Source organism: Hippocampus comes, unplaced genomic scaffold (assembly GCF_001891065.2).
Source record: "Hippocampus comes isolate QL1 unplaced genomic scaffold, H_comes_QL1_v1.1 scaffold345, whole genome shotgun sequence".
NCBI lineage: Eukaryota > Metazoa > Chordata > Actinopteri > Syngnathiformes > Syngnathidae > Hippocampus > Hippocampus comes.
In genome coordinates this window covers 1908093-1922164 of record NW_017805538.1, presented here as the reverse complement: position 1 = coordinate 1922164, position 14072 = coordinate 1908093, and the positions used below count along the sequence as shown (strand labels likewise).

At 43.4% G+C, this 14072-nt stretch overlaps 1 protein-coding gene across 1 annotated transcript in view; it reads right to left on the bottom strand.

Moving 5' to 3' along the window:
* Window positions 1-11773, bottom strand: part of creb3l1 (cAMP responsive element binding protein 3-like 1) — a 38492-nt gene extending 26719 nt beyond the window's left edge. The window contains exon 1 of the mRNA XM_019878563.1: window positions 11320-11773. Coding sequence (XP_019734122.1) covers window positions 11320-11427 — 108 coding nt within the window. The 5' untranslated portion in view covers window positions 11428-11773. The remainder of the gene's footprint in view (window positions 1-11319) is intronic.
* Between the last annotated feature and the right edge of the window lie 2299 nt (window positions 11774-14072).

Here is a 14072-nt window from a genome sequence, read left to right as displayed (position 1 = left end):
GCAAAACGTGTGTGTGTGTGTGTGTGTGTGTGTGTGTGTGTGTGTGTGTGTGTGTGTGTGTGTGTGTGTGTGTGTGTATATTCTTGCACGTGCGTGATCGGGTTGATTGCGCGAGGTTGGTCGCTTTAAAAGTCGATCTTCAGTCAAAAAAGTTTGCCGTATATGGCAAGCTGACCCAAGTAGTAAGTCACCGCTGCAACTCGCATGCAGACCTTGCCTGCTGCAACTGGCAACAACGGAATACAAGCCAGATGTGAAGAGGATTGTTCAAGAGAAGAAATGCCAGAAGTTCCTGCACTCAGGTGCTCAGCAACATGCATAGGAAGAGAAAAACGTTATTTTATTTTTGTTTGTGGACTTGGTTAAACTGAGAGTTTGTGTGTGTGAGACAGTGCACACACTATTCATTGTTGAAAATGACTGCCCCGCAGCAGTCATTATCATGTTGGTGTGTGACATTTACAATACATCTGGCTGAGCAGAAGTCGTGTGTGTGTGTGTGCGTGTGTACATACAAACGCGTGTGCATGTGTGTGTGTGTGTGTGTGTGTGTGTGTGTGTGTGTGTGTGTGTGTGTGTGTGAGAAAGCGGAAGGGATGATGTTCATGTGTGCCCATGTGTATGATGTGGCTCTTTGCAGTAACAGAGTAAAAAAATTGGCTCTTAGTCTCTGACTGGTTGGCCACCTCTGGCATAGTGCAAATCCACGGATCTAGATCATTGCCCTGGCAAGAAAATGACGATGCACTCGTTCTTTCGCTGAGCGCAGACTACTTTCTGTTTCCACATTGTCGGGTAAGTCATACCAAACTACTAAAAGAGGGCCCCAGAAGTGTTTTGTTTTATTTTTTTGCCTTTTCACTGTTTCGGTGATAGAAAAGATGAAACACTTGATAATGACGATGAAAAAACAGAAAAACTTTTCTGTTCCATTTGTCGACTTCCATTACAACTCTGGATCATGCCACCGGCAGAAGTAGTCTTATGACTTGGTGGAAGCGTATTAACCCTTTCAGGGACAGCAGTTACTACAGTGGAGGGCTTATCATGTTATCAGGTTACAGGTTGCAAGAAAGGGTTAAGAATGGACAGAAGACAAAGTACAGCGAGCTGGCGGACAACTTTTTGGACCAGAGCAGCAACAATTTTCTCGTTCCAAACACTATAGCCCTACTTTGCCCACCCATGACAGATTTCTCCTTCCTCCAACACACCTGATTCAAATGGTCAGGATCGTTATCAGGTTTCCACAAAGCTTGCTGGTGAGCTGATCAATTGAATCTGGTGTGTTGGGGGAGGGAAACGCCTAAACCAGGTTGAATCACGGCTGTCGAGGACCGGACTTGGGCACCCGTGCCCTTTGGGTATGTAAACTTCTCAGCACAAGTGAATGTATCACAATTTATCACGAGGTGGCAGACATACAGTTGTGCTCATAAAGACACATCGGTCATAGCGGCGTTGTAACAGCTGTGTATGCCGAAGAAAAGAGGAATGTGGGTTGTGTTTAATCTTTGATATAGAGCATGTGACTTAATCTTTCACATTTTTTTTAACATTGTCACGGCCTCATTGATCTGAGAAGCGATTCATGTTTAAGCCTCGACAGACATTTAAACTCTTTCAATGCTCATGTCACATGTGTCCTATCTGTCTTGGCCTTGTCTTATTGCAGACCTCAATCTGTTTCTCACAACAGCCGAACGTGATCATTATAATTTTTGAAAGTTCCCCAAATGCTTCAGTGATCCATTGGGATTACTCTGTCAGTTGCGTCAACCACAAGAACCATACAAATACAAACGAGAGGTTAGTTCTAACGTTAGGACAGACACTTGTTGCGAGAACTGTCATCAAAGTGGACCTTTCATTTTCTTTGCACAAAGCTCGATGCTGGGAAGCGCTTTAACTCTTACAGCTTAGTCTCATACTTGTGTGTCATTAGCAAGGGAGGAAAAGAGCAGGCAGGAAAGCTGATTTTGCCTATGCTTAGCTGCAATTATGAATGCAAGGTGTCCGGTTAAGTCTGTAATTAACAAAGCTTTGTCTCAAAGCATCTATCGCACCAAATTGCGCCAACTATCATGCCACCGCTAGCTTCCATTAACATGTTTATGAGCACCTATTCAAACAATTTGCAAGTGACAAGAGTAGCTAAAGTAGGCGAAAGAGTAACAAAGTGAACGCCACCTTAAATTCACCAGGTTGCGTGAATGTGCAATCGAAAGTAGGGTTCGCCTGATTTTTATAGTGTGTTGTGCACTGGAGACAACCGCCACAGCACAGTGCAAACATAAGCATACCTTCAATAACAATTGTTATCAATGTCAGGCGTGCTTTGACCGAATAATCCAAATGTCTTTTGAAGTAGGAATACTGACCTGTGAGAAGCAGCATTGCGCACAAATGCAAAGAAGACAAAAGTCTAGTCACAGAAGATGAAATTTTGGCTTATCTGGTAACTAGGGGGCAGTGTCAAACTCTTGTCACTTTGATTGTGGTGCAGGACATGCGAGATATGTTCTACAAACACTCAACGCAACCCGTTGCTCCTTAATTTGCATCTGGCAACAGTGCCATCTTAAGGTCGCTTCCTAACTGGATCTGGTTCCGTTTCACATCACAATCAGGGAGTCTGAGGAGACTCTCAACGACTAATCAACAACTAATCAATTATCATCTTGATCGATAATTATTTTGCTTAATTATTTAGACAATTTTTTTCATTGAATACTGACCAAGTCCTCACAATGTCAGTTTCTCAACAGTAAATATTCTGAGATTATATAGTCCTCCATGAAAGCGGACTTATTATCTATGTGTTTAATTAGAAGAAGAGCTTTGCAAACATCTGCTTTTACTTTGGAAAACAATGATCAACATTTTTGCCTATGTCACGTACCAAACCAGTGATATCATCTTAATTTCCGTTTGTGCTTTTTCCGCAGTGTTAATTTGGAAATAATGTCCTGTTTTGTTTTTTTTTTAAATAGAAAGTGAAATTATTTTTTTTATCTGATTCAATGATTCATGAACAAAATTATTGACGAATTAATTTATTATTCAAGTAAGTTAGTTGCAGCCCTAATTACAATGGAGCTCCGAGCTATGCATGCAGTCGGTTTAAAGCTTCTTTTTGATCCAGGAAAATATTCTTTCTAGTTTTCAAGTACAAAGCAGTTTTAAGAATAGTTGAGTTTCATTTCAAGGTAGAGCTTTTGCAGTGATTGAAAGACATCTTATAAAGTATGTTAAAATTGTATGTATGGCCAGAATATTATTTGAATGATCCTTTCAAAAAAACAAAAATTCTTCTCTGGTCCTTTCTTATCACTCAAATTTAATTTTTTGTGATTTTTTTTTCTTAACTTATCACAAACCGAAGCTCTCACAAAGGAGACTATGATAGTTTCTGGGCTGGTGATTTAACTCCAGTGAGCAACCAAAGTTAAAAAGAAGGAAAGCCCTCTATTTCACCTGGCTACAACCACTGGTGCAGACGTGAACGTGCCCAACGAATCATCAAGAAAGTTGATCACCTGTCTGATATTTCAATTCGGTGGTCCCCAAACCTTTTTTGTGCCACGGTCCAGTTGAGACAAGCACATGTTGTTGGCGGACCAGCAACCTTTTCTTTCACGGCTTTTAAATTGCCAGTTTTAAAGCACTGGTACTGACAACAATGATTATTATAGAGTCATTAAAAATGTTATTAAATTGGATTATTTTCATGAGTTTCAAACAGTGTTCTTCTACTGTACAACAAATAACAGTGAACTAAGAAATGGACCAAACACAAATAATAATTACGCCTTATCATCTTTTTAATCCTTCATACGGCGTTAGCTACTTGCAAATGTGACAGATCAAAAGATGACATGAATGATTGCTGCTTTCATCCGGCGTCATAATTCCTTTCTGTCTAGTCCCCAGCAGGTGGCAGTGGTGTTGCGGTCTTTCCGCTGTGCGTCTGTTCCGCATTTGAACACGAACTATTTCAGGACATCCGGAACAACAAATGACTCTCGGAAAAGACACCTTGCTCATGCCATTTGTTCAAGTGCAGTTTTCTAGGTGATCCCGATATTGCTCCATATTCTTGTTCTTTTCCGGAAGTAGTTTGCCAATGTTTATTATTACTCTCCGTTTCGGCATTTTCTCCGCAGGGTGTCCGGGCTCGCCCTTAGAGATAAGGTGAGAAGCTCGGTCATCCGGGATGGGCTCAAAGTCGAGCCGTTTCTCCTCCACGTTGAGTGGAGCCAGATGAGGTGGCTCGGGCAGCTGATTAGAATGCCTCCTGGACACCTCCCCGGTGAGGTGTTCTGGGCATGTCTTACCGGCGGGAGGCCCCGAGGACAACCAAGGACACGCTGGAGGGAGTATGTCTCCTAGCTAGCCTGGGAATGCCTCGGGAACTCCCGGGAAGAACTGGAACAAGTGGCTGGGGAGAGGGAAGTCTGGGCTTCCTTGCTAAAGCTGTTGCCCCCGCGACTCGACCCCGGACGAGCGGTAGAAAATGGATGGGTACATGGATGGATGGATGGATGGATGGATGGATGGATGGATGGATGGATTGGTCATCTTGTCCCTTGTTGACAAGCTATTTTCGTTTGCATTTTTCCCTTGCCTTTTGCAAGTGCTTTTGATTTCTCTTGTTTTCTCCTGGTGTGACCACCAGCGTCATTATTAGTATTTGGTCAGCTTTGCACCATTTTTGCTGTAAATGAATATTTTTTGTAAAGTTTATCTGAGTTTACATTTGTAGAGTCTGATTCTGTTCCGGAACCTTCCGGAACCATAACCAAATTATCCGACCATACATTCTGTAGACTCAGATAAAATTTTGCATGCGCTCGCCAGCCAAGAACGACTGGTGGGACGGCAGGCCTTCGCGCTCACGGAGCTCCGCAGTGCAGTTGCTTAGCTGGCCCAACGGTTCGAGGCTTTCGGGTCTCGTACTGACCAACCAAGTTCCCAAGTATCGCAACCCTCAGAGCCTCGCCCGTCACCTGTTGTAGCGACCTCTCCCGCGCTACCTAGTCGGGAGATTAACTTGCCTTACCCGCCTCGTTATAGTGGTGAACTGGTGCTTGCAGTCAATTCCTGCACCATTGCAGTCTCATTTACTCGACCAACAGCCTACTACCACGAGACAGTACTAGGATTGCCTTCATTTTGAGTGTGTTGTCTCGTAAAACTCGCAGCAGGTCTCATTAGGCCACCCAAGTCTCCATTGGGGGCCGGATTTTTCTTTAATGAGGAAAAAGACAAGTCTTTGCATCTGTGTGTGGATTACCGAGGGCTAAACGAAATTACTATTAAGAATAATTACTCTCTTCCGCTTTTGGACTCAGCATTTGCACCATTACAGTCAGCCAAAATGTTCTCAAAACTGCACCTGTGTAGTGCCTACCATTTGGTAAGAATTCGTGAGGGGGATGAGTGGAAGACCGTGTTCAAGACACCTATAGGACATTTTGAGTATTTAGTCATGCCATTTGGCCTTAGCAATGCACCGGCCGTTTTTTAAAGTTTCATTAATGATGTTCTCAGGGATCTACTCCATATATGTTGTTTCGTTTATCTCAACGCCATATTGATTTTTTCCCCAAAAATCTAAAGGGACACCAACAGCATGTCCGAACCGTTTTGCAGCAGCTCCTAGAAAACAAGCTATTTGTTAAGGCAGAAAAATGTGAGTTCTGTGTTGAATCCATACAATTCCTGGGGTTCATGAGAGAGCGGGGTCAGCTCAGAGGTGATCCTTGGAAGACTCAGTGATTGGGTAGCCTACGCCCACCACTAGAAAGTATCTGCAATGTTTCTTGGGATTTGCTAACTTCTACTCAAGATTTATTTGAAATGACAGCTAAATGGCAGCTCCATTAACACGTCTCACATCCACTAAGACACAATTTCGAGGGAATTCCGATGCTGACACCTTCAATGACCTCCAGAATACTTTCATGAACCCATCATTTTTACGCCATCCTAACACCGAACTTCCGTTTGTTGTAGAAGTGGGCCCTTCACATTCAGGAGTGGGGGCAGTGTTGTCCTAACACTCCCCATCATTATTAGTATTTGGTCAGCTTTGCACCATTTTTGCTGTAAATGAATATTTTTTGTAAAGTTTATCTGAGTTTACATTTGTAGAGTCTGATTCTGTTCCGGAACCTTCCGGAACCATAACCAAATTATCCGACCATACATTCTGTAGACTCAGATAAAATTTTGCATGCGCTCGCCAGCCAAGAACGACTGGTGGGACGGCAGGCCTTCGCGCTCACGGAGCTCCGCAGTGCAGTTGCTTAGCTGGCCCAACGGTTCGAGGCTTTCGGGTCTCGTACTGACCAACCAAGTTCCCAAGTATCGCAACCCTCAGAGCCTCGCCCGTCACCTGTTGTAGCGACCTCTCCCGCGCTACCTAGTCGGGAGATTAACTTGCCTTACCCGCCTCGTTATAGTGGTGAACTGGTGCTTGCAGTCAATTCCTGCACCATTGCAGTCTCATTTACTCGACCAACAGCCTACTACCACGAGACAGTACTAGGATTGCCTTCATTTTGAGTGTGTTGTCTCGTAAAACTCGCAGCAGGTCTCATTAGGCCACCCAAGTCTCCATTGGGGGCCGGATTTTTCTTTAATGAGGAAAAAGACAAGTCTTTGCATCTGTGTGTGGATTACCGAGGGCTAAACGAAATTACTATTAAGAATAATTACTCTCTTCCGCTTTTGGACTCAGCATTTGCACCATTACAGTCAGCCAAAATGTTCTCAAAACTGCACCTGTGTAGTGCCTACCATTTGGTAAGAATTCGTGAGGGGGATGAGTGGAAGACCGTGTTCAAGACACCTATAGGACATTTTGAGTATTTAGTCATGCCATTTGGCCTTAGCAATGCACCGGCCGTTTTTTAAAGTTTCATTAATGATGTTCTCAGGGATCTACTCCATATATGTTGTTTCGTTTATCTCAACGCCATATTGATTTTTTCCCCAAAAATCTAAAGGGACACCAACAGCATGTCCGAACCGTTTTGCAGCAGCTCCTAGAAAACAAGCTATTTGTTAAGGCAGAAAAATGTGAGTTCTGTGTTGAATCCATACAATTCCTGGGGTTCATGAGAGAGCGGGGTCAGCTCAGAGGTGATCCTTGGAAGACTCAGTGATTGGGTAGCCTACGCCCACCACTAGAAAGTATCTGCAATGTTTCTTGGGATTTGCTAACTTCTACTCAAGATTTATTTGAAATGACAGCTAAATGGCAGCTCCATTAACACGTCTCACATCCACTAAGACACAATTTCGAGGGAATTCCGATGCTGACACCTTCAATGACCTCCAGAATACTTTCATGAACCCATCATTTTTACGCCATCCTAACACCGAACTTCCGTTTGTTGTAGAAGTGGGCCCTTCACATTCAGGAGTGGGGGCAGTGTTGTCCTAACACTCACCAATCGACCAGAGACTCCACCCCTGCGCCTTCTTCTCTCGACGACACACGAAGACCGAATCAAACTACGATGTGGGAAACAGGGAACTACTGGCCACCGTCCGAGCATTACAGGAGTGGAGGCATTGGCTGGAAGGCACGAAGGAGCCGATCACAGTGTACACCGATCAAAAGAATATATCATACATTCGTTCGGCTAAGAGACTTAACTTCCGTCAAGCCCGCTGGGCTCTGTTATTCACACGGTACACATTTGACATTAACAAACCGCAAAGGATTGAAGAACACCAAACCCGACGCACTATCACAAATTTACGATCTAAACGAAGAAAGGACAACTTCCTACCAGACCATTGCATCATGGAGGCGCTTAGGTGGGAAATAGAGCGAAAAATTGAGGAGGCTCAGGAAGAGACTTTGGTTCTGGCTGGGTGCCCCCCACGTCTCCGCTCAGAAGTATTACAATGGGGGCACAGTTCCAAGATAGCTTGCCATCCCAGAATCAACCGTACCCTTCAGTTAATTATGCAGCAATTTTGGTGGCCGGAAATTATGAACGACGTCACTGACTTTGTTAAAGCCTGCTCTGCTTGTGCTGCTACTAAAGCTACATGTCAACAGCCCGCGAGGTTATTGCACTCATTACCGGTTCCACCTTGACCATGGTCCCATATTTCTCTGGACTTTGTCACTGGCCTTCCTTGGTCCCGTGGAAAGACTGTCATCTTGAATAAAACTTCCCATTGCTGATGAAGACTTTGGTCGACAATGGGACTGCATTGTAATGTTAGTTATTATGACTGTAATTTGGGACCTAAGTATCTTTCAAAGTGGCACTTGGTGTAAAACGTTTGAGCGCCACTGCTCTAACACATCCCACACCACATCATCTTTTACAGACAACTGATCGGACTTTTACTGACTTTGTTCGGAAAGTGGAATCGTGCGTTGGATGACATAACTGTGAGTCTCACCAGTTCATGGATTTGGATGCTCATCACGATTATTTTCTGATTGTTTGAAATGAAAATGCAATTGTGCCATAGAGTTAAAAGAAGAAGTCAGTGCTCCCTACTGTCTTTGATTTCATGTGGCTATAGTGGTTTGGCTGCATTTAGCTTCACTTGAGTTAATGTGGAGACTAAAGTCAGTTATAGTTCTCAGGAAAACAGGAGACACACACACACGTACACACACGTACACACACACACACACACACACACACACACACACATACACTATGCCTGCTTGCATTCCTTCTTCCAGCTGCACAGCCAATGCGAAGAGAGCATGCAAATAAGATGGGCGTGCCTTTCTACAGCTGGAGTGCAGGGTTTGAATGGGGAGTAGCGCAAAAAAAGAAAAATGAGAAATTACAATAGAACATGGAATAAAGTTGGGGTGACAAACTCGTTTCGTCACAGGCCACATTACAGTTGTGATTGCCCCCAGAGGGGCATTATGATTGAAACCAGATCAATGTCTTTTCACTTCACCAGATTATGCCCCACACAACAGAATGATGGATAACTAGTTTTGGAATCTGAAGTCAAGGAAAATCATTTGGTAACAAAACACTGCCATTTTAGATGTCAGATTTGGTCCATTTGCTACTGACGTTTAAGCATCTATGTAGAATGCTGGCCAAATTTCTGAGAGCACCTGTTATTAAAAAGACCATCAAGCATCATGAAGTGTTATAATGACAACCTCTCTCAATTTGATGAGCTCTCAACATTTGACCATCTTGAACAGGAGACTGAATTCATATTTTTCCAGACAAATATGCGACTGCTCACTTGGCGTTTTTGAGAAGTAAAAGATTAATCATATGCAACAGCCATTCTTCCATCCATACATTTTCCACACCACTTGTGATCGGGGCCTCTGTGATATGACTTCGGGTGAAAGGCAAACAGCAACAGTCAATCACAGTGACACTCAGTGGGACCTGAACCCATGCCATGCTGCCTGAACGCAAGTCAGGCAAGTGAGCCGTTCGCTCATCAGTGACTCAAACGTAACATTCAACTGCGCAAACCAAAATTTCTCTCCGAGAATGTCAGACAATTTGCATAATTTATTCGTGAAGCAATTATGTGTTTGACATTTTTTTCTTTTTTTTTGTTAGAAACGAATGCATTTTGGTTCAAGGGCTTTAACATACGGAATCATAAAAGATGATGATTGTAGGATACAATGTCAGGCGTGCTTTGGCTCATGTGTCTTGCCTTTTTGCTGAATCACACAAAATGCCATCCATTTCCCGGAATGAGCTTCTTGTCACCACTGCTATTGCTTCTTCACAAATAAGCATAATATTCAATTTTGTCACAGGGCGTTGCATCAGCTGTGATCCGGTGCATGATGTCACAGTGGAAGCAGATCCTGGGTGCTGCTGCTGTTTTTGAATGAAGGTCAGTGGATGGCAGCTGTGCGCTGAGTTCAGGTTTAGCACTGTTGCCTCATAACAAGATTTTTCTGTTGTCACGTCTTCATATGCATTGAAGACTCGACATTGTCTGTTTCTACGAATGTGAGTGTGATGAGTCACCCATCCTCTGAGTGACTGGTGATTGAGTTGACCCCATCCGTTCAGAACGAGGGCCGGTGACAAACAACAACAACAATGGAGGAGAACGAGGTATCCAAGTACCGGTACTTATGTCTCAGTATATGGCTATTAAGGAGAAAATGTATATTTTAGTGAAGATGGTCATAAAAAAAAAAAAAAAGCCATTGCAAAAAAGCGGACACTAAGGAGTACCAATCATATTAAAGTGTCCAGAGCTAAGGCACACCAACAGAATAAATAGACTATGTATGTTTTATTTGGATATTCCTTTGTGTGAATCATCAAGAGTGACAATAACACGATGATGACCAATGTGCTTGGCTAATTAGCAACCCTTAACGGGTACTGAAACTAGTAATAGTGCCTGGAGGCTTTAGCAAGAGGTGCCTTGTTGAGCTGGGTTGGTACAGTGCCATGGGGAAAAAATTTAGAAAAACAACAACTAAAAAATCAACTGAAAAAGGGGAGATATATTGTGGATAGAAAAGCTATCATTTCATGGTATTGCAGAAAGATCATGTCACCTCGTATCTGATGTGAGGTACACACACACACACACACACACACACACACACACACACACACACTCATCGATAATCAGATTTTGACACCCATTCGCTCCTTCTGATTGAAGTCATTGAAGGCCTGATTATCGGAAAGTTAAGCCTGAGTGATCATCCTGTGATGTGTAGTCTTAATTTTGATTTTTTTTCCCTTTTCAATCTGCGGTTGGAGAAGTAACTTTGTGTTGACAATAAACATGATGAGAAAAAGGTTCTCCACTGCAATGTATGCAAATAGTTAGTCTACTTTCGTTAACTTCTTCTTTTTCTTTGGATTTTTCGCAGTCTGGATGATCTGTGGCATGATACCGAAACGTCCAGAGGTAAGCACACCAATCGGGTAAAAAAAAAAAAAATCCATCTATCTTATATACTGTAGAATAAAAAGAAGAAACGAGTAAGGTTAGCTGGAGTTATTGTTTCCCATTTTGAATACCACTTTTTCTGGAGTTTTACGCTTTAAAGGGGTTAATTTGGGGGTTGACTCATTATTACTGAACTCGTTTTGACCCACACGCACGTGCGCGCACGCACACACGAGTTGAAAAGGGAACAGCACCGGATGTCAAGCAGGATCCGTCTCCTTAAGTCCGGGTCCGGGTGGACCATCCAGCTAAAGTGCGTTTGTTTTGAAAGCAATTAAAAGGAGGCTACAGGCAGGAGGCAGGCGCACTTGGTTACGCGCAGTGTCGCACGAGAAGTGAGCGGCGTGTGTGACTCACCACGTTGGTGAGGAAATCTCCGTCGTGGAGTTCCTCCAGGTCCAACAGGTGTGTGCCTCCAGGTTGGTAGAGTTTATCGGCCGTTAAAGTGTCTAAAATAGACTCCATCGCTGTAGCGTATGGCCGCGCACGTGCTGATAAGAACTAATTCATTCAAAAAAGGTTCCGAACGTCTGTCATGTGTGCAGCCGCGATATCAGCGTCCGCGGAGGACGCAAGTCAGTCACTGGACTTTGGCTGCGAGTGACACGCTCGACGGTGGCGACAATTCACATCTGTGTGGGCGACCGTCGGTCTCCATCCAGCTGCGAGAGAGCCGAGCTCCGTCTTAGTCTTCCAACCGCAGCTCTGTAGCTCCCACGGTCTGATGAATATGCAGCAAGCCCCGCCCACGCGGCGTCACGTGGCGCACACACCCAAACAGAACTGTACAATATTGTGAATTCACGTGCAGATGCTGTGCAGGAACTCGAGGTCTGAAATATTGGTTGGGTGGCCCTGTCCTGTCCAAATTAGCCAGGCAGCACCCTGCGCATGTACTCTTGGGTCAGTGCCGAGTATGTTGTTCTTTATGATGGCGACTGGGGGGCGGAACCAAGAGATGACTGAGATTTCGGGCACTATTTTCGTGCCAAGTCTAGTGCAAAGCAGACTAACCGTGTGCATGGGTGGAGTTTTCTTTCTTTAAGTATTTTGCTAGACTTTGCACGGGAATATTATTATAGACTAACAGGGCGTTTGTGCCTTGTGGGATGGAAGTCGTTCGTTTTGCCCCAACCAATCCTAGCGCCATCTCTAATTTGCATACAAATCAGGGCGGTCCAAGTGCAGTACGCCCGCTGTACTTGACTTTGTGGAAACACAAATGGACTCACTGAGGTCCGTGCCTGACATTGGCAGGTAAACTGCACTATCTCCACTTCGGATTATGGAGTGGGCCACGCATGTGGGACAGCCTTCAACCCTTATCGCGCGTCTGTGTATGAACCTAAACCCCAATCCAAAAACACCTTCCTCCAATTCGTTTTCATACTCTATACTAGGGGTTGCCAACCTTTCTCAAACTGAGGGCTACTTCATATGTGCTGAATAATGCGAAAGGGCTTCCAGTTTGATACACACTTCTGAAATAACAAATGCAGTGATCATTTTACAGTTTGAGCCCTGCGAGTTCCAGGGACTCGCTGATCAGAAAAGTATGAGTCCCATTATGCATTTAGAGAGTCCCAAATTTTGAATTCTGAAATGGTCTACTTATTCAATTGCATATGATAATAACACAAATAACAACAATATACATTGATAATTGGTTTATTTCTTATAAACAACTGCTGCAAAAATGTAAATTAATTCAGGCATACAAGATTTGCTGAGAAATAGGTTCTTATTTCATTCCATGGTTCAGTCTTTGAGTTCATAAATTCTCCTCTCTTTACTCTGCTTCCAATGATGCAAGGCTTTCTCAAAGTGAACTTATTATTGCAAAAAACTATCCAACTTTAGCTGCTTCCTCTGTGATATCTCCGCAATAAACTTTCGCAGTACTTTTTCGCAACACTTGTTTTAACGTTACACAACTTTGCAATCGTCTGCCGATCTCGCCACTCTCGTCTCGCGAGAACAGAAATCTCGTAACGAGAGATTACTTAATGCGAGATCAAAACAACAATGGCGGCGATGGTCAAACTGCGATCGTTGCTGGAAAAAAAAGATGTACCGTAGTTTTTTTTTTTTTTTGTATTGACTGAGAAATTTCCTTTCGTCCCAAAAAGCACATTATTTGGAACTGTGCGTCCTGCGGGAAAATTATGCGTCTCGGACGCGGGACGCAGAGGTAACGAGATGGCTGCAAATGTGGTCAAATTACCTGTAATAATATTATTATAACGCATGTGAATTATTTAATGACATTCGTTTATGTGTGAAGACACTGATCATGTTCATGATTTTCACATTTAAGAAACAGATACATTTTAATATGCAACTCTTTATTTCTATAAATGTCTGCCAGTTTTTACATCGTCAAAAAAATCACTTCCACCCCATTCCTAGGAAATCACAATGACCATCTGCAGCTCCTTCTCAAGGTTTCTTATTTTTCCCTTCGAGTTTTGTTTCTGTGGGTTTCCTTGCCCTAATGTCAGGTTCAGATCAGGGGGTGTCTTTAACCCCCGTGCAATGCATGTACACTTCATGTACACCTGACATGCGTTGTGTTGTAAAAACGAATGCATGCCACAGGTTTAAAACCCATGCATGGCATGCATTTGTTTTTGCAACACAACGCATGTCAGGTGTACATGAAGTGTACCTGCATTGCACGGGGGTTTTAATATTTGTCAAATGTGGGCATGTGAAGCTCTGAAAACATTTTTAAAATTTTTTGTGATTTAGGACTATAAAGTATAAACACATTTGACTTGAACATTGACGAGCAATAGGTTCGTGCGCTACTCATGTGCCACATTGGTGTCCTCCATTCAGTGTCGGGACAAAGGATTTCCCATCTTCCCGGTGTCTGATTTTGGCCAAGTAGTGCACTAAAACGTTTCAGATCATCAAGCCACTTTTAATCTCTCAAAGACAACCCAAGTAAATACAAAATGTAATTTGAAAATTGTTTGTTTTTTCAAGGGAGAAACCTATCTGGCCCTTTGTTACATGCTGGCACGCTAAATGCTTTTGGTTGTGTGAAGCACAATGGGTTGACCTGTGTGAGAAATGTGCTTCATTAATGCAGTTGCCTTGCCCTT